Below are 21,127 nucleotides of genomic sequence, written 5' to 3'. Positions count from 1 at the left end.
CTGTTATTTTAGATTGTCGGCAAAAGAAGTCATAGTACCTTTGATAGGGTATTTTCCAGGTCTATTGGAGACTGCTGCTAATAACTTCCACATTTCAGATTTTTTGTGTTCCCATTGCTGTGGCATAGTGACCCTTAGCTTGATTGACCATCTTGCAAATATGGACTATTGATTAAAAAAGAGAGTATGAAGGACTCATTGTAACCAAAGAATAATATTTGAAGAAGAATAAATGCTTTCTTGTCTTAATTGCAAAGTTCACAGCAAAAAAAAAAAAAAATGCTTTGAGCTCTTTTCTGTGTATTTGTATATTTAACTCCTAGAAGTTACTGCTGTAGTGCCTCATGAGTGTGATCTTAGTTTGGGTAAATGCACTTGCCTAAATGCTTAAATAACACAAAAATTTAAACAGTACTTCCTTACAGTAGATTATAACCTCCTTGAGGACTAGGATTTTGTATTCAAATACTTAGTACAGAGACTAGTTTTGAGTAGGCTTTTAAGTTTGAATTTAGAATCAGAATTAGTATTTAAATTTAGAATAGAATTTGTTTTTTTTTTTTTTTAAAAGACAATGTCAAACACTACTAATGAAAAGCTGCCTTTTGAATTTAATTTTATGTTAAATAATATCAATAATATAGAAAATTAACTTTTAGCACTTTTTATGTGTTTTCCAGAAAGTTTAAAGGTCTGATGCAGAAAACAAAAACCTAGCTGTATAAATAACAGGGAATACAAAAGATTATATACAGTTGTACAAAAATTAAGGAAAATGCAATGTTATATTAAAGCAATAATAAAAACTAAAAAGCTAATTAAATTAAAAACTAAAGATGATTCACTTTTTAAGTTTATATTTTGAAAATATGTCTTCATATGTTTAAAAGTGACACAAATAAGAGTTGGAATCACATAAATTTTTTGTGAAATTCTAATTATTCTTTCTTAAGTTTACAGTTTTAAGCAACATATTGTGTAGAAGAAAGCCTGAAAGCAATGATACAAAGAAAATACCTCTTATTCAAATCCTTAAGTTTCTAGGTAAATTAAGATAATCCAGATGATTAAAGTTTTTGTATAAAGATTTCAGAAAATGTGTGAAAGAATCTTTTGTTAGTTTTAAAACAAACACAATTCTTTAATGCTGTGAATCTACAAAACAATATTATAAGCTTAATAAATATTGTGCCAGCCCAGCATTTTGTAGTGCTTGTAAACGCTTTTTCCTGGTACTCCTGTATGGAAGGAGGTGACGTATATAATTATTCCAATGTTACAGATGAGGACACTCAGGCACAGAGAGATGGAGGGATGGAAGGGATCTGGTCACAACAAGGCAGCAGCAGAGCAGAACACACAGTTCAGGACTCAAGGCAACGGTGCTGTTGCCATCCCTGACTACATTTCACAGTGAGTCTACTGACATCTGAGATTGAAGGGACCTTTCAGATCTGTGAAGGAAATCTTTTAGTAATGTGTGTATGACACAAGTATCCCATCTGGAAAATCCTTTAATAGGCCTCAAAAAGTTATCATAAGCTATGAGTAAAAATTTAAGACTCTTGTTGCAGAATTAAATACATTTTAAATTGTTATATACTGGCCTGAGGATGTAGTTCAGTGGTAGAGCACTAGCATGTGTGAGGCCCTGGGTTTGATCCCCAGCAGTGATAAAAATAAAAATTAAAAATGTTAATTGTGACAGTCTAACAAATCAAGAGGAGAAAAATCTAGATTGTATGTAGTTCGTAAAATATCAGTAGAAAATATGTAAAGTTCACTTGAAAGCAATAGACTTTTGATATGTAATATAAATCACTTATTTTGTAAATTCTAGAGAATTATGACTTTGGTAAGAATTTTCAAGTAACTTGATGTCTAAATTTGGGAAGAATTAGTGCATTTAATTGGAAAATAAATAACAGATATAAAACAAAATAATATTTCGTTTCAATAAAATTATTTATTTGTATAATCTCAAGTCATAAACCCTTTGCGATAGGATACTTATTATTTATCTCCATTTTATACATGAGGAGAACGAAGCTTAGATATGGTAAGTGACTTTTTTAATGGTTCTCACATTTTTGTGGCAGAAGTAAGACTCTGGACTATTTCCCAAGAATATTTTTTTTAAAAATGCGTTTTGTCTTGTATCCACATGTTCATATGCATGCATACATACAGACACATGTGAATAGTAAACAATTCTAGGTTATTTAGAATAATTGAATAAGAATATCAGCTTATTTAAATACCTCAAACCCTACTTTATTTACAAAGTACACACAAGGGGTAGATTGAATGTAATATAAGATCAAATTGTAATAAGCTAATGCTTATGGCTTTAAGAATATAAACTTCAATGTAAATTTTAAAACCTAAGGCACAGACAATAATATGAAATACTGAACTTACTAGGGCAGATTTTCTTTAATAGCTTCTAGAAATGTCTAGTCTCCAGAGAGTTAAGTATTTAAGGAAAAATGTTGAACCCAAATAGTCTTTATAAAGTGCAAACAGACTTCTGGGATCATGCCATTTGGTAGACATAAGTCCATCAATACTTTTTAAGGGAGACAAAGTGTGTATCTATCAGCTGAAAGGTTTCTGTTCCTTCTTGGGTGTTTTAAGTTGTCAACTCTAAAGACATTTTGTAACTATTTAAAACATTAGGATTTCAGCCATCATTTTATTTTAGAAAGCTAGTAATAATTTCCTAGATTATAATATGATTATTTTTACAAAAGAATTGAATGCACTTAATCTTTTTAATTTGTAAGCTTCATGAATTAACTCCATCAAATTTTTAAATTCTTCACCTGAAGCTTTTCATACCTGACTTCTTTCTTCTTCTTAAGTGATTTTAAGATTGCTGCTGCCTATTACTGACCTTTATATTCAGAGAATACACATTAATTCATTAGATGCATTGTCTCTCTCTTCTGTTTATTCCTTCTTTAATTCATTGATGGCTTTCTTTAGCTCTTCATCTATTCTAGGTACTGTTCTAGGTGTTAGGGGTACAGCAGTGAAAAAACAGTGTCCCTGCAATCTATTAGGTGTCTTCCTTCTGGTAAGAAAAGAGGTATAATAAGTAACCAGTTAGTTATAGGTGAGGTAGTACAAATAGCTGTATCTGTGTTTTCTTTCCTTCAGTCCATATTTTTCAAAACTAAATAATATTATCAGCTTATTTAAATATCACAAATCCAAGCCCTACTCATTAAGTCAAGTAGTTCTATATTAGGCTCAGGCATATGCATCAGTATATACTATCCAGTTCTATAAGTAATGTGAATCCCCACCCCATGTACAGTTTTACCCATTCTATAACATTTAATTCAGTATATTGGTATATACATTAAAGTGTTTATTCAGTTTTTAATCTATATTAGTATTCACAGTGGCATAACTTCAATATAATACTTCACAATATTTCATTTTTTTGGCATCAATGTTTCCATTATTAAAAGTTACACTTAACCATTGGTATTCATAGAAATATGAAAATCATGAATTTGTGAGCATAAATCCTCTAAAGTTGATGATATGAAGAATTCTTTACATTTCCTGTATTTGCAGCAAGTCTTAGGTTTTTCATCAATTTTGAACATTTTTAAATTTAATAAATTTACAAAAGGTGTTGTTTTAGTAATTCCATGATCGCATCTTGCCAAAACCTTTGTTTATATAAATTTCCCTTAGAATCTTTATCTTGTAACTTCATTGAGCATATCATTCAGTATCCTCCTAAAACCAGTTTACTGCATTCATTTTATTTAATGAAATAAATGATTACTGTAGTTTCTATTTTGAGTTTCAAGGATTTATGTGGACTATTAGGGAAATTGGTAAATGAAATATTGTGTATTGCCACTGGAGGGTAGTGTTTCCAATTTATATTTTTACAAATGATCAAGTTGAATTTAGTCTGATTAATCACACTGGTCAAGTGTGCCCTTGTTTTTAAATCTTATTCTGATAATTTCAAATAGGCCCTCAAAAGTTTGCCTTAGTGACTTCAGTGGAGACATTGAATGGATTTATTTATTTACTTTTTAATTCAAATTCTTTTCTTTAGCCCATCATTCCTATGTTTACACAAAATATTCGAGAAGGATTTAGATCACTTGGAGGAACAAGTAAGTTCTGATTCATATGGTTTTTAATTATAATGTAATATTTAAAATATTTGGAATTTTGAACCCTGTAAGGAATCCTTTGACTTATTAATATTAAGTAATAGATGAATTGCTTAGGTGTTTTCCTATATAAAGTTTAAACAACTGGTTCTAAGTAATGGCAGTTCTTAGATATTATATTTTTGCTAAGACTATCATATATATAACTGAAGTTTATTTGTAGTGAGTTCCTTAAAATTTGAAAACATTTTATCTAACTTATTCTGTTGCACCATGGTGATGAGGTTTAGAATAAATCTATATATTATCTTTTTAACCATGAAGTTAACAGCTTTAAAAATGAATGATACTACAAGTTGAACTAAGGTTAACAATCTGAGAAGACATCATTTGCTTTGGTTTATTTTTGTCACTTCACATTTCTTTTTTAGTATTTTGAACCATAGTCTATTTACTTTGACAAGTTCTTTTTGTCTACTTTTAATTTATGGATTAAGAAAGAAGCTTTTAGTTATAGGGATGATAGCAATTGGAGATTTTTTTTCCTTCACAATGTCTTATTTCTTTCTTTGAAATTTTGTACCCAGTCATAGCCTGTGGTTTTGTACCCTATGGTTTATATATTATATTTAATTGCCTATATTTTATATTCCTAACACTCTTATTGTTAGTGTTCCTATCTACATAAAGGTCCTCCTTTGAAGAGTTTTAAATTGCTGTTGTTTCTTTTGTATGTGACGTTATTTTGTGTTGATATTCCATGTTTTTTAAGTCAAAATTTACTTCCTTTTTTTTTCAAATTTAATATGGAAAAACAGATTGGTGTGATATTTGACCTTTAATGCGGAATTCTCTTAGTTTATTTTCATAATTTAAATGCAAACCAGAATTAATCTAGAACTTTTTTTTTTTAATTGTAAACAAATGGGATACATGTTGTTTCTCTTTGTACATGGCGTAAAGGCATACCATTTGTGTAATCATAGATTTACATAGGGTAATGTTGTTTGATTCATTCTGTTATTTTTTCCTTTCCCCCAACCCCTCCCACCCTAGAACTTGTTTTTTTAATGATAAATTATTTTTAAAATTCTTTTTGACTGCTTTTTAATTTTTTTTCTTGACTTTAAAGCTCAATATCTCAAAACTTAGTGTCCAGGTTTTTTTTTTTTAATAACTTTAGATATGATGGTATATTTTACATTTCCATGTGTAAACAGTGTTTTCAACTTTAATACAGTACTTAATTACATGGCTTTTTCTGGATTCCCTTGATGCTGTTTTTTTTTTTTTTTTTTTTTAAACTTGGTCCATCCATTTATTTTACCTTTCCACTACTTTCTTTTTAATCCTGCTAAATTTCAGATTTGGTCGTTAGCATTAGAAATTCTTTGCTTTGACGTATTAGCTTTATTTTTTCTAATTTATAATAATGGGTTTCAGTCTTTGCATAGTTTATCAGTGTTTTATAGTCTTATGTCTACATGAATTTATTTTATACTCCCTTTTTTTTTAATTCATGTAAGTCACTTGTTTTGTCTCTTACACTTTTTAGCTTCTTTTGCTTGCAGTCTTTACCCTTTGCTTTGCAATAGTAATTGGTTTGTCTTTTCAAATTTCCATAGTTTTAAAATCTATTTTTTAAAATTAATAGACTTAATGTTTTTCATTTTTAGGTTTACTGAAAATAATTAAGCAGAAAATATAGGGTTTTTTAAAATGTATCCCCTCACCATCTTCCTGTTTTCCCTGTTAATATATTGCATTAGCATGGTATCATTTATTACAATTGATAAAAAGCTCATTTTTTAAAAAATATTTTATTAATTCTAAGAAGTAATACTTTTTACTACTTTCCTATAAATCTCACATAATTAATTGGAAAGTTTACAATCACGTTCTTAAAATATTTAATCAATAAAAATGATTTTACTTTAAACAGGGTTATTTAGGTGGCTTTATGAAAAATTTCGCTATCCATTTGCTCCAATGTATGGTGGTTTTCCAGTGAAGTTACGGACCTATTTAGGTGATCCCATTCCCTATGATCCAAAGATAACAGCAGAAGAATTAGCTGAAAAGGTAAATTATTTCATCTTTATTAGTATTAGGACAGATATTTGTTCTCAATTATTATATTTAAAATGTCATAATTTATTTACTTAAGTATTCTACAATCATGTTCTTTGTCAGTGGTTCTCAACCAGTGATGATTTTGCCCCATATGAGATAATTGACAATGTCTGAAGACATTTTTTATTGTCACGTGAGCAACAGTTATAGTAGGTGGTGCTACAGACATTTATGGCTAGAGACCAAGGATAGAATTACAGTCAACTGCAGGACATCTAGGGATATGTGTCTATATGTAGGATTTTGGAAATATTGGGCTGAAATTAGGGGAGGGAAATCAGAATTGGTGATGAAGATTCAGAAGTCATTTGCTCTGAGGCAGTCGCAGAAACCTTGAGCTTGGTAGGGCAGATTGAAGAGAGAGAGAAAAGGACTGAAGACAAGTTATAAGAAATGTAACATTTAAGGAAGGTGAACAATTGAAGCTAACTGAAAGGGAACTGGTGGAATAAGTAAATTTGTGTGATAGAAGTCAATGTGTGAGTTTTTTTTAAAAAGTGAGAATGATCAGTAATGCTTCTTGCAAAGAAATCAAGGAAATGAGAATGAGAAAAGACAACTCACTTTGCACTTACACTTTCAAAGGGTATATCTCAGTTTGTACTTATGCTTTTAGAGGGTATATAACTACAAAAAAAAGCAATAAATGTCATTTATTTAATCACTTAGAAAATGGGACGAATGTGTTTTGATTATGTACCAATCTTTGGTACATATATTAGTCTGGTTTCTTTTTTAAAGCTTTAATTGTAATAGGAAGCACACGTATTTATCATCTTAACTGTTTTTAAATATACAGTTCAGTGGTTAAGTACTTTCACGTTGTTGAGCAACAGATTTCTTAGAAGTTTTTCACTTTGCAAAACCAGTTCACTTTGCAAAACCACTTAACTTCTTATTTCTGTCTCCCTGTAGTTCCTGACAATCATTGTTCTACTTTTTCTTCTTAGAGTTTGACAACCTTAGATACCTCATATGTGGGGAATCATAATGTTTGTCTTCTTGCGATTAGATTTTTTTTACTTATGATGTTTACAAGGTTCATGTGTCTTCTAGCACATGGCAGAATCTTCCCCTTGTCTAAGGCTGAATAATATTTACCCCATTTTCTTTATTCATTTATCTGTTGGTGGGCATTTAGATTGTTTCTACTTGTTTCTACTTGAGTCTTCACTACTATGAATAATGTTACAGTGAACATGAGTTTGAAAAATTCTCTTTTCAAGATCCTGTTTTGAATTTTTTTGGATATATATCCAGAGGTAGGATTGCTAGATCATATACAAATTCTATTTTAATTGTTCTTAGGAACCTTCATGTTCTTTTTCGCATTGACTTATCGTTTTACATTCTCATACAGTGCATGAGGGTTTTAATTTTTCTACATCCTTACCAATACTTGTTATTTTCTGTTTTGTTTTTATTTTTAATAGTGGCCATCCTAATGGGTATGAGTTGATATCTCATTGTGGTTTTGATTTACATTTCTCTAATGATTAATGATATTGAGCAGCAACTTTTTATATACTTGTTGGCTGTTTATATGTAAACATTTCTTTTGAGAAATGACTGTTCAAGTCAATTGCCCAATTTTTAGCTATTGCAGTTGTTTTGTTGTTGAGTTGTAGAGCTTCTTTATATATATTCCGCATGTTGACCCCGTGACAGATATATGATTTGCAAATATTTTCTCCCATTTTGTAAGTTTCATTTCAATTAATGATTGTTTTCTGTGATGTGCAGAAGTTATGAGATTGCTGTAGTACCATTTGTCTAGTTTTACTTTCTGTGCTTTTAGTGTGTTATCTAAGAAATTATTACCAAACCCAATGTCATGAAGGTTTTCCCTATGCTTTCTTCTAAGAATTTCATAGTTTTAGGTTTTATGTTTTGAATTATTTTTCCTATACTGTTTAAGGTCCAATTTCCCCTACACATTCTTTTGCATATGGGTATTGAATTTTCTAGCACCATTGCTGAAGAGCCTATACTTTTGCTGCTGTGTAAACTTGGCACTCTTATTGAAGATCATTTGGCCTTTATGTGAGTACTGTAGCTTTTTTAACTATTTTGGCTATTCTGAGTCCCTTCTAGTTCCATATAAATTTTAGGACTTTTTTTCTATTTCTGCAAAAAAAATGTCATCAGAATTTCAAATCTATATATTACTTTGGGCAGTATAGACATTTTAACAGTATTGCTTCTTCCAGTTCATGAACATGGATGTCTTCTATTTCTGCTTTCTTGAATTTCTTTTAGCAAGTTTTATAGTTTGCAGTGTCCAAATATTTCTCCTCCTGGGTTAAGGTTATTCTTAAATATTTTAACTTTTTGATGCCATTTTTTTATTTTTCATTTCTATGATTCATTGGGATTTTATTTTTGTTCCTATTGTTTCATTGTTTATTGTCAGTATATAGAAACAACTGATTTTCATGTATTGTTTTTATATCCTGCAACTTTGTTGAATTTGTTTATTCTGTTTTTTTGTGAGATCTTTAGGATTTTCTACATATTAGATCATATTATTTACAAAGATGATTTTACTTCTTTTCCATATGTTGTCTAATTTAATCCTCAGATCAACCCTAATTATTACTGTTTTTATTTTATTTTAGTACTGGAATTGAACCCAGGGTGCTTTACCACTGAGCTACATCCCAGCCTCTCTCCCTCCCACTGGTTTTTGTTTGAGACAGGGTCTCACTAAGTTGCTAAGCCTCAAACTTGATATCTTCTTGTCAGCCTCCTGAGTTGTTGGCTGTTATAGGTTAATTATTAGTTTTTTCTTAAATATTGCTGTGATTTTATTCAATTTGAAATCCTGATTAGAATAAAAGCAGTGAGAATGAGGCTTTACAAACTGCAAAATTACTACATCATTGTGATATGACTTGACTTTATATAGAAAAAAAAAATGACATTAGATTTAGCTTCATTCATTCCTTAAAAAAAAAAAAAAATTCCTTCTACTGACCCACTGTGGCCAGAAGCAGCTTTTGATAACTCCACTTGTGTCACTTGCAATCATTGTGCCCAGGGTCTTCTGATACATCTGAGTGATTATCTATTTGATTTGTATAAGGTCAGTTTCACTTCCAGAGACCACGATCCTGACCAGGGTGGAGTCATCTCTGCCAGCACCTTTCACAGAATTAGTACAGCCGCTCAGCAAAGAAGGCAGGACGGTTCAGGGCACACTGCAAGATGGTCTTCAAACCACTTTCAACATATCCAGAAAACTTGGGGCCCACACTGCTTAACAAAGCTCAATTAGACATCCTGGTATAAGCCTCCATGGTAACTTTCAGCAGAGGAAAGCTTCTTGTGGCAAGGATCATGTTAAAGCAAGATTCACCTGTCCCTAGTCTCCCTTCACCAGCTTGATAGAGACACTGAACATCTTCTTGAGCCATTTGGTGGTTTACACTCTGATTCTCATCACAATTTCCCTGGCATATGAATACAAGTAGATGTTCAAAGTGTCCTGGTGTATCCTACCTGATGTGCTTTTCAAGGTTTCATCCAAATTCTGATTGATAACATCTGACAATTTCTCAGATATCTTGATATATTCTTGTGTACAAAATCTTATTCAATACATGTTTCCGAGTTGCTGCTCCCTACATTGCATTCCATAATCTCCAGGCACCATAATATGTAGGTGGCATGAGCAGGGCAAGAATCAGTTCTTCCATATTTCCACTTAATTTTGACTTGAGATCTTTGATTAAAGCTGTGCCATACATGGTCTTAAAAGCTGCTTTAATATTTTGCCTCTCATCATTGGAATGACTGACCACAACATCCACAATTGCCTGCTCATCTGTTCCAAATCCCTGCTCATCTGTCCCAAATCCCTTCATTGCTTTACATAGAATTTCAGCATCTCTCATAGCATCGAAGTTGGCAGCTGGTTGGATGGTCCCTTGAGAGCCCTGAGTCATTGCTGTAGGTTCACTGCTATAATCCAAAGAAACGGGGGGGGGGATAGGAAGAAAAGGATTCTGTAATCAAAAGAAGTTGGTTGTTAGCATGGAAAAAGGAAGAAAGAGACTCTGAGGAAACAGGTAAACAAAAGGAAAATAAAGCATGAAAAATAAATAGAAACTTAAAAATTTTCAAAAAGGAAAAAAAAAAAAGAAAACTACACTATAACAGTCATATAGTATTCAAACTTCCCAGTCTTCAGGAGCTTGATGCATGAGAGTTACCTGACAATGAGCTTCCAGTCTCCAACAGGAGTCTCAGGATGGGATTTGCCCCACCTAAAGATGGGAGCTTCCACTTCCAGGATAATCCAAATGGCCGCACTGGCTTCCAAATGTGTTGGCAAATGAGGAGCTGCAGCTCCAGTTGTGGGTGAGGTCGGCCAGGGGTCCTGCAGGTTCTGGCTGTTGTCTCAAAATGGCAGCAACCACGTGTAACCAAACCTGTGGGTACTCTGACAGTGGACTTTTAAGCAACAGCAGGCATCCGGTGATCCACTGGCAATTGAGGTCAATTTGCAGGCTACCGGTGGATGATCAGCAGGTGGACCTTGGGCCCTGGGTGATGAATAGGTGAAAGGCAGGCAACGGGCAGGCAAGAGGCAGGCAGATGGGCAAATAGCAGATGATAGGTGGTAGTCAGTGAGCAATCTACACCCAAAAAGTAGTTCACATGCTGGCAGACTGTAGGTGATTGCAGTGGACAAGTGAGGTAAATGGGGAATCAATAAGTAGCAAAGACTGTCTCACAGAGAAACAAACTTCCTTTGCTTGAAACCCAAGTTACAGAGCAACAAGGAACGCAGCCTCCCTCTAGTCTGCCATAAATATTGGATCTCAAGAAAAGGATTCTGTTGATCTGACTAGGATAAGGAGATTGTCCTCCAGGATACTGAGAAGGCATCTGACCTCCAGGAAAGCTACTAGGTAGTGGGACTTAGCTGAACCACCATCACAAGTCTGTGAAGGTGACTGTGGATAACCAGAACATCTCACTTCACTGGGTGGGGCTCCATTGGCCTGGAGAAACTCCAGAATAGGATGGAACTCTCCCTGGCTGTGAGGCACCAGGGTAGCCTCCAGCTCCTGGGTAACCACCTCTTGACATTGGTGGCTAGGTACCTCCTCCCATTGGAGGAAAGCCACTAGGATAAGGATACTGACCTGGACCGGGGGATGACTCCTGACCTGCAGGAGGATAGTCAGGGAAAAGTGGGTAACCTGTCGGGGGATAGCCTGGGTATGATATTCTGACTAGGAGCAGCGTCAGAGCCCAACCTGGTCTTGAGCCAGATGGAACAGGGATGCATTATTACTGTTTTATACATGAAAAAAACTGAATGATGAGGTTTTGCTATAGTAACAAAAACACAATCTTAGAAGCTTATGATGATAAAATTTACTTTTTGTTGATGTTGATGAGGTTTACCTGTAGCTTTGTCCATGTCCCTATCTTCATCGTTTTTGAGATTAGGCTAAAAGGAAAGCCCCAGGTAGAGTGTTGCCATTTATATGGTAGAGGGAAAAGGGTCAGGGGTGGAACTATGAGATGGCCTTCAAAGCTTCTATTTGTAAGTGACCCATTCATTCCTACTGGTATTTTATTGCCAAAGCAATGATGCTAGACTTCTGTGAGGTAGGGACTGAGATCCTCCCGCAGAGATGGTCAGGAACAGAGGGACCTGTCAGGGAAAGGGAATAAATTAATATACCCTACCTTACTGGAACTCATCAAGGTAAGTCACTTAGAAGAGGATATGCAACCGAAGCAGCTATTGATATTATGTTAGATGAGACTGGTCACATGCAAGGTTGATACAAAGATTCACAAAGGTAACATTAATGATACATTATATGCCTTCTTGTTCTTCAGTATTTCAAATGGTTCATTAAGTATATTCAGTTTTTTTCTGCCGTATGGCCTGAAGATAAAATCCTATGACACTGGCTTTTAGGGTCAGGGCATATTCTCTACAAAGCATGACTCTTCTCTCATCCTGAAATGATGCCTTCCTAAGAACTTCATGATCTAAGAGCTATCCCAGAACTGAGACCTGACCCTTTGATTCTACTTCTACCCCCACACAAATTGTTGTTAATATATATCTTTGCTGCTCCCTAATAAACGCATTCTTCTTTAGGATATAATTGAATTCTATCTTGTTCTTTTAAATTGTCTTCCTACCTATCCATTTGGATTTAAGTGGGGTCAGGTTTTTTTTCCTTTTTCTTTTTCTTTCTTTTTTTAACAGTAAAGACAGAAGGTAATGGAGAGAAAAAAAAAAAAAACCTGTCCTGAAAATTTAGGTAGCCGTGTCACTTTGTATAAGCAGACTTTATTGAACTAAAGTATGCTTGAAATCAAGAATATCTGAAATTCTCCTTTTGTGAATGCTTTTTATGATTTTCCAGTCTTTTCAGAATCAATAATGGAAGTACAAACTAGTAGACTACATTATCACACATTTGAAATGATTAGCATTAAAATTAAAGTGTTTTATTTTTGTTTTGTTTTTGGGGAGGTTGTTTGTTTGTTTAGTGGTACTGATTGAACTCAGGGGGTGCTCTACCACTGAGCTACTTACTGCCTTACTCCTTTTTATATTTTATTTGAGACAGGGTCTTGCTAAATTGCCTAACCTGGCTTTGAACTTGTTTTCTTTCTGCCTTAGCCTCTTAAGTAACTGAGATTATAGAAGTGCACTGTCACACCTGGCAGCATACCTATTTTATAGAAATGAAAATTCATTTTTGAAATGGGCAATAGACTTCTCAGGCATTTGTGGAAAAGTCATTTTCTAAACACCATCTAAATGTGAGTTAAAATATGCTATAATAATGCCAAAGTGGACACTTGGGATATTTCCTTAAAGTTCTCTCAGTCTTAATCTCTCTGTTGTTCTGTTTTCTGTGTCTCTTTCTCTTTGTTCCTACATTTTTATATATACACCCACATATAAATACAAATTTATTTGCATGAACATATATTGCTAAGGTGGAGAGAATGCAAAGGAATGGATAGATTTGAGTACTCTTCAGGGGTTAAAACTATCAGGTGGTACCCGCATTGACTGTTGTGAATTGAGACACAGGAATTAAGGATGACTCCTAGGTTTTGGCTTAGATGGATAGATTCATGGAACTGTCTTTTGCTGACAAAGGGAAGGAATTCAAAAAGGGACAAAGAATGTTAGTCTTAAAATTAAGCATGTTGAGTTTGAGGTGTATTTAAAATATTTGAGGGAAGTCATCTTGAAGTGAAGCTGATAGAATTGAAGGTGAAAATTTGGGAATCTTCAGCAAGTGGATGGTAATTGAAGCTGTGGAAATGGATCATATTACTGAGTCTTTGGAGAATAAATCAGTGACTGGTTTGGGGACAATGAATCTGCAAAAGGAAGTTGAAAGGGAATAGCTCAGGAGATATCAGAAATGCAGGGAAGTGTGAGGTTCCAGAAGCAAAAGCATTTTAAGAAAGGGAAGATGGTGGTGATTGAGAGGACAAATAAAATCAAGATTAAAAGCATGTCCATTTGATGTAGTGACAGAAAGTTATCACTGATTATCTTCGCAAGAGTTGTATTTTCTTAATGGATAGCCCTGACATTTCTTTACCCCAAATCTTTCTTTGACATCTCAATTGATAGTAAGTGAAGTCTATACTTTTCCCCTTGGTATTTAAACTCCCTTCATGATTTAATTGGAACCTAATTTTAAAGCCTTATATCCAGCTTCTGAACATATACCTGAAACTCCAGCCATTTAAACAGACTGGCTTGCCATTCCTTAAACTGTCAATTTCCCATGTTCTTTGATTCTTTGCTTTCCTGGTCACTGCCCATCTAGTGGGCTCTTAAGTCTGAACTTCTGAATACTTTGTTTTCACATTTCAGATTATATGTATCACAAATGATCTCACTTTTTAATTACTTTGTACTTGATTCTTCCTATTCACATATTAGCTCTTAGTATTAGAGACTTATTTCACTATCATTATAGCTTGTAAAGCATCTAATATTACCTGATAAGTAAAATTTTAGAAATATGCTTTATAAAATATGATCTATGTGTCAGTCACTTTGCCAGGTACCTGAAGACATCATTACAAGTTCATTTAGCCTTATTGTAACTGATTGAAGTAGTTCTCATTTTACAGATGTGAAAACTGGTTTAGAGAGGTGTGTTTTAGAAGTACATCTTGGGCTAGAATTTATTAATTTAAAGATTAGTTTATAAAACTAAAATGTGTCTGTGTGTGTATGCATGCACTATTAGCATGTATAATGAAAGTTTTAAAGGACCATAAACCGATTTAAAAGTAAAAATTGTTGAAATTTCTAAATCACAGCTTTAGAGAAGAGTTAGCATAGCTTTTTTTTTTTTTTTTTTTTGGGTGGTGCTGGGGATCGAACCCAGGGCCTTGTGCTTACAAGGCAAGCACTCTACCAACTGAGCTATCTCCCTAGCCCTAGCATAGCTTTTGAGAAGAGTTTTTGCTATATGCTAATTGACTTTTCCATTGCTATGACTTAATTAAAATTCCTATTAAACCGTCTAGAACTTGAGGAATTGAACTAAAGTGTATCAGCTAATGCTTATTCTTTATTTTCCTATTTCATTGCCTAATATTGTTGGGTATGTGTGGTGATGGAAGAAAAACACACTAGAGTTTATTGGTAGCTAGAAAAGACTAAATCTATTTGCCTATTAGAAGATTTCTTACTACTGTCTTTCTTGTAACTTTTTTCTTTAATTCATTTTAGTGTTTTCTGTGGGCCAGCCATTTTTTCCATATTTTTATTTGTGCATTATAATTATACGTAATGGCAGGATTCATTCATGCTATGTGCAAGGCATTTCTGTGGGGAAGTACTAAGGTATATATTAAGGAGCTTACAGTCTGGTGCAAGTAATTCAAGGCTTAATAAATATGGATAAGAATTTGTGTACTGAGAAGGAAATCATTCATTGTGGTAGGAGATGGGGGCCAAGTTAGGGAGTGGTTCTTGAAAGTAGCAATACATAAAAATCTTTACCATACAAATTGTATAGAGAACTGAAAAAATAATGACTTTTCTTTTGTTTTCTTAATAGACGAAGAATGCTGTTCAAGCTTTGATTGATAAGCACCAAAGAATTCCAGGAAACATTATGAGTGCTTTGTTAGAACGTTTTCATAAAAAACGAAAGATCAACTAGAAGTTCATTTAATATATCTATAATATGTTTGTATCTGTGGTACTGTCTTCTAAATTTTATAGATCCTGTAATTAGTATTTTTAAAAAATCATGTTGATAAGCATCTTTCTCAGAACTTGTGTATTTAAATTGTCAATTTTTTTGCAATCAGTTGTGTCATATTTAATTAGTAACTTGTTACATGCCTAATCAGAAAATGTTGTATTTCATTTGTAACTTCTTAATAATTTATGATAAATGTATATGTTCTTGAAGTTAAGTTTTTAATAACAAGTTTAGGAAAAGCAAACATTCCTTAATAATGAATCTAATTTCTTTATCTGTCGTACTGAGGTAATTTAAAGAGAGGGTATATGCTATAGATTTTTGTACAGTTGCTTACTTTAGAGGGGGGGGAAGTTTTAAAATCTGCCCCTCGTTTCTTTCATGACTTTGGGTAAGCCATGTAATGTTTTTGTGCCTCAATAATTTACTTTTTAAAACATGGAAATGCTATGGTAAGGAACATTATTTTCTTTATAATTGATAACTATTGAACTGAAATTATAACCAAATTAATTAATCAGTACCAAAATCCTTTAGGAATTATATCTTATCCATGAGATATTTAAATTATTTCTTTAGGTATGATGTCCAGTTGCCAAGCACAATGAGAGAGATACACTGTTTTTCAAATTGAGTAAGAAAGAAATTAGGAAATGTATGATTTCTAATTATTACTTTTAGTATTTATTGTATTTTTTAAAAGATCCTGTAAATATACAATATAGGGTGCACTGTCAGCCCTCTAACATGACATTTAATAATGCAAGGATGAAAATCATTGTTGTATCCCAGGCCGCTCAAATGAGAAGGAAAAAAAAAGAAAATCATTGTTGTGCTCTACATTTTGTTTTAGAAACTGATCCTAGGCTGAGGAAAATGGAAATAAAATTCTGCTTTGACTCAACACCTTGGTTCATGCAGTTTGACTTTGCACCAGTGAGATGGCTTATTGTTTCAATAAAATATACTTGAATGATGAATTTATGTCAACACAAAGCTCTCTAAAAAGTTAATGGCTTTTGATTTGCCATCTCCTTGAAAATTGATTTTAAAAAGTATTTAAACAGAAAAGTATCTGAAATCAAATGCAGTATCTCCCTTTTTTTAGATATTAAAATACTTGGATTTTGTATAGAGTTTTGTATCACAAGTGTACATTTATGATATGTGTAAATATATGTTAAACAATGTGAAAATAAAAGTAAAGCTGAATTTGTAGTTCATTGTCTTGTGATATTACATGTGCCATTTTCTTATCATATTAAACTGATTTTTTTGTTTTACTCTAAACATTTCTCACCAACAATCTTTTGTCTACAATGAATAAGTGTATTTTCCAATATACAAAATGCTTTCAATTTCAGTGAAAATAGTCAATTTGCAGTTTGTTTGTTTTTTAAACCCTGCTATAGTGAGCAATATTTGTTTTAGAATTGATAAGTGTTTCCAGAGTAAATAAATGATTATAAAGTAAGTGAGAAAACTGTTTTGGCAAACAACTTTTAAAGACTGAAGAAAGAATCATTTATTATTTTTTTTCATTTTTTTTCATTTGTTGTTAATATAGCAAAAGTGACTATAGTATTTAATTTTACTGCCTTACTGAAAACGTTGTTTTGTTCCCCGATACTCAGATTAACAGGTAAACTTTCTATCTAGATTGATAAGATCTTATTGTTGCTACTTGAATTTAAACTTCATTTATAAGAATCAGGAGTATAACTAAACAGAAATAGAAGTAATAATTGAAAGGGGGGATCTCTTTGAACTCAAAATGTGTTCAGGCAGTGTTCACATGATAGAAATGAGGAAATTTATCACTGATATACTACTATAATCTACAGACCATATTTAAATTTTACCTGTCCTTTCACTGATATCATTGATAGCAATTTTTCTTCTTGACCCATAGCAGGATCACACATTGCATTTAGTTTTCTTGTCTCTTTAGTCATCTAGTCTGGAATGATTTTTCAGCCTGTTTTTGTCTTTCATGATACTGAGATTTTTAGAAAGGAAGGGGACATTTATTTAATAGATGAGTCCTTGGTTTGTTTTTGCATTTTGTTTAATGATTTGCTTCAGGTCATGCATTAATCCAGAAATACAGTGTAAATGATACTGTGGCTTTCTTCAGTGTATCACATCAGGAGGCATGTGTTGGGTTGTGTCAACATGTTGCTTGGTTAAGGCAGTATGCACCAGTTTCTTCCCTGTGAAGTTGTTATTTTTCCCTTTGTGATGAGTAAGTACATGGACAAACTTTTTGAGATTATACACGTATCTGTTCCTCACCAAACTTTGACTCATTAGTTTTAGCATCCTTTGAATCAATTTTTGCCTAAATAAATTATTACTTTGGGGGTTTAAGGGTGTGATTTTCAAACTCTTTTTCTATATTTATTCTTTCCAATTTCTGACCCTCCCTCTCAACATTCATATTACGGACTGGACTCAGGGAATTCATCTTGTATTATATTAAGTGATTTAAATGTGAGACCCTTGTGTGATGTTCATAGCATTTACAGCAGTCCACGAAAAGATAGTGGGATATGTTTTTATATTTGTATGTATGGTTGTTTTTCAAAAATATTTTGTTACTTTTTTATTGTAAAATATACATAACATCAAATTTACCATTTTAACCTCTTTTAAGTATAGTATTCACTGGCATTAAGTACATTTGTTAGATAAAAGTTAGACATGAAGTGGGTGAGGAGTTTAAGAAAATACTTGGTACAATCATGCTAAGTGAAATAAGTCAATCTCAAAAAACCAAAGGCCAAATGTTTTCTCTGATAATCAGATGCTAATTCACAATTAGTTGGGGAACTAGGGAAGAATAGAGTTACTTTAAGTAGAGGGGAGTAAAGGGAGGGGAGGGGTATGGGGATAGGAGGAATAGTTGAGTAAATCAGACATTATTACCCTATGTACATATATAACTATATGACCGGTGGGATTCCACATCATGTACAACCAGAAGAATGAGAAATTATACTCCATCTATGTATAATGAATCAAAGTGCATTCTATTGTCATATATAACTAATTTGAACAAATAAAAAATGTGTAATAAGTGGGGAAAAAAAAGAAATTTTCCTCTTAAACTTTCCTGATCTTTTGTTGAATGGGTGGTACACATCTCAATAAATATCTATCTGCCCTTTACCAGGTGGTCAAGTTAATATTTTCATTCACCCAACAGATTATTCTATCGTCCCTGTATAACTTGGTGGTTCAAATAAAAATTCAATTCTTAGAAGAAAAAATACTATGTACAGAACAAATTCGTTAATCAACTGCCTCAGTGGCACTGCAAGATCTGACAAGATAGCTGTTTCAGGACCCTTGCCCGATCCTAGCTCTATAAACTATTCTTAAAACAGGAGGGACATAGATACATTCGGGGGTAAGGACCAAAGGGCAAGGACATGTTTGATTGAAAGGGTCTAATTGCTAAGACCTCTTAAGCAAGACCCTACACAAATAATAGAGACCAGAGAGAGATTCCCACTCCTGGGAAAGCAGGATGATTAAGACCATAAATTCTGTAAAACCAGTTCCAATTAGGACCTTTTAGCCAGGCCAGGATGACCAAGAATTGCCCTGAGGTTTTTAGCTATTATAGTCTGTCAATCTAGAACTGAAAAGTGACACTATCATGGCACTTTCTAACACTCTTCCTCTTACTCCATTAAAAACAGGGCCACAAATAAGCTGTCGCAGTCCTCTCTGAGTAACCCATTATCTCCCTTGAGGGTGCTTCCCTATCTCCTTTCTCTTCTAATAAACTTTGATACAAAAGTCTCTTGTCTAGCTTGAAATCCTTTGATGTGAAGACACAAGAGCCAAGAACAACATGATCTCAGGTATGATCTTTATGTTCATTGTCACATTTATACCATTGAAGGCCATCTCCAGAACTTCAAAATCCCAAATAGATTACCCATTTAATGATAATTCTCCATTCCCTCTCTACCCAGACCCTGGTAACTTCTGTTCTCCTTCCTTCTGAATACATTTACGGACTTTGGGTACCTCGTGTAAGTGGAATCAATCACTATTTGCCCTTTGGTTCTAGCATATTTTACTTAGCGTTATTGTTTGATATTTTTTTTTTCTGACACAATTACATCATTTCAGCACCAATTCTCTAACACCAACTGGAGAGCCTACATATTAATTCAATTTTGACACTAATGCCTGAGTGTTAGCACAGACTCCACAGAGTAAGTTCTCAGTCCCCCAAGACTGCCACCATTTCAGATGCCAGCTACAATTGGGGTCCCCAGCCTACCCCCACTTTTGCTTAGCTAACACCAATTTGAGAGTTTCTGTGATTCCCCCTCAGTTTTGATAATTCACTACAAAAATTCAAAGACCCCAGAAAAATTCTATACAAGTTTTATTATAAAGGACATAGCTCACGAATAATCAAAATGGAAGAGAACAATGTATGGGAATGACCTTCTGTATCCTCCTTTACAACATAACCCGTGGGCTCACCAACCCAGGAGCTTCCTGAAACATGCAGACATGACTCAACAAATTATTGGTAGCCATTGGTGATTGAACTCAATCTTCAGACCCTGTCTTCCATCTGAGGTCAGGGTGGGGAGAACAGCTCTAATCCTTTAATCATGTAATTTTTTTTTAAATAACTTGCTCCTATTCTGAAACCAGGGACCCTTGCTATGAATCTCATTAACATTCAAAGAGCATTTATTATTGCTCAGGAAACCAGAACTGGGAATGTCACAGAGTTGTTCCCAGAGAGAGGGACCTCAACTCTAGACAAGCGAAGTCCTTAGCTTATATGACAGAAAAGAATTCCAGAATGTTCCAATCAAGACAAATTTACTAATGAAAGCAGAGACACATTCAAGGGAGAATGCAGGCTATCTCAAGAGAGATGTTTTATGGGATAAAATAAAACATACACATTTAGGAAAGAGTAGGCTATCTCCAGAGGGACAGCAAACCTTATTCTGGAGTGTTTATATTTATAGAAGGACAGTAGGTAGGAACTGGAATAGAGGTAGAATTAAGGCAGTAACCCAATTTCTTCCCAGTTTTTCAAGCACTTGCTCATTGCCTTCCCATCATGTTACTTTTTGCTGCCAAGGATGCAGGCCAAGCGCAAGGGCCAGGTTGTGCATGAGTTGCCTGTTTTGCATTACTTTCTATGGGTGAAAAATATTCCATTTTATGTATACACCACATTTTGTTTATGTATTTATCTGTTGATAGACACGGGATTTTCTACCTTTTTGTGATCATGAATAAAGCTGCTATGTACATTGCTATAAAGGCGTGTGTGAGTACCTGCTTTCAGTTCTTTGGAGTATATACCTACAGATGAAATTGAGAAACATATGGTATGCTGTGCTTAACTTTCAAGGAAGTACCAAACTATTTTCCACAGAGACTGAATAATCTTACATTCCTGTCAATCATGCATAAGGGTTTCAATTTATCCACATTTACTTACATTTGTTATCTCCCTTTTTTTTGTTGTTAATAACCTATTGTTAGTAGCTCTCAATGAGCAGTGAAATGAAATGTATGGCAATGTCACAGGTTTACTTTAAGTTACTCTTAGTTTTAAGT

The 21,127-nt window shown here is 33.6% G+C and overlaps 1 protein-coding gene and 1 pseudogene across 4 annotated transcripts in view; one reads left to right on the top strand and one right to left on the bottom strand.

The window, feature by feature from the left end:
• The window catches only part of TMEM68 (transmembrane protein 68), a 35,000-nt gene extending 19,138 nt beyond the window's left edge, over positions 1–15,862 (top strand). Inside the window, exons 6-9 of one of the 3 annotated variants that reach the window (XR_013763282.1) lie at positions 1,283–1,413; positions 4,088–4,148; positions 6,091–6,230; positions 15,365–15,862. Coding sequence is in view for 2 of the 3 variants with exons in the window: in XM_079136831.1 (XP_078992957.1) it covers positions 4,088–4,148; positions 6,091–6,230; positions 15,365–15,469 (306 nt within the window). In the remaining variant the exon portion in view is untranslated. Of the gene's footprint in view, positions 1–1,282; positions 1,828–4,087; positions 4,149–6,090; positions 6,231–15,364 lie in introns of those variants that run through there. The other 2 variants (XM_079136831.1, XM_079136832.1) reach the window with 2 other exon arrangements.
• Positions 6,241–11,715, bottom strand: LOC306654428 (annexin A7-like; annotated as a pseudogene). The gene is made up of 3 exons: positions 11,700–11,715; positions 11,121–11,581; positions 6,241–10,288 (listed from the first exon to the last, which is right to left on the bottom strand). The product of its transcript is annotated as an annexin A7-like (transcript).
• Positions 15,863–21,127: the final 5,265 nt, after the last annotated feature.

This window comes from Sciurus vulgaris, assembly GCF_902686455.1.
Source record: "Sciurus vulgaris genome assembly, chromosome: 1".
NCBI lineage: Eukaryota > Metazoa > Chordata > Mammalia > Rodentia > Sciuridae > Sciurus > Sciurus vulgaris.
Note: the sequence above shows the minus strand (reverse complement) of the source record. Positions and strands in the feature narration are given on the sequence as shown.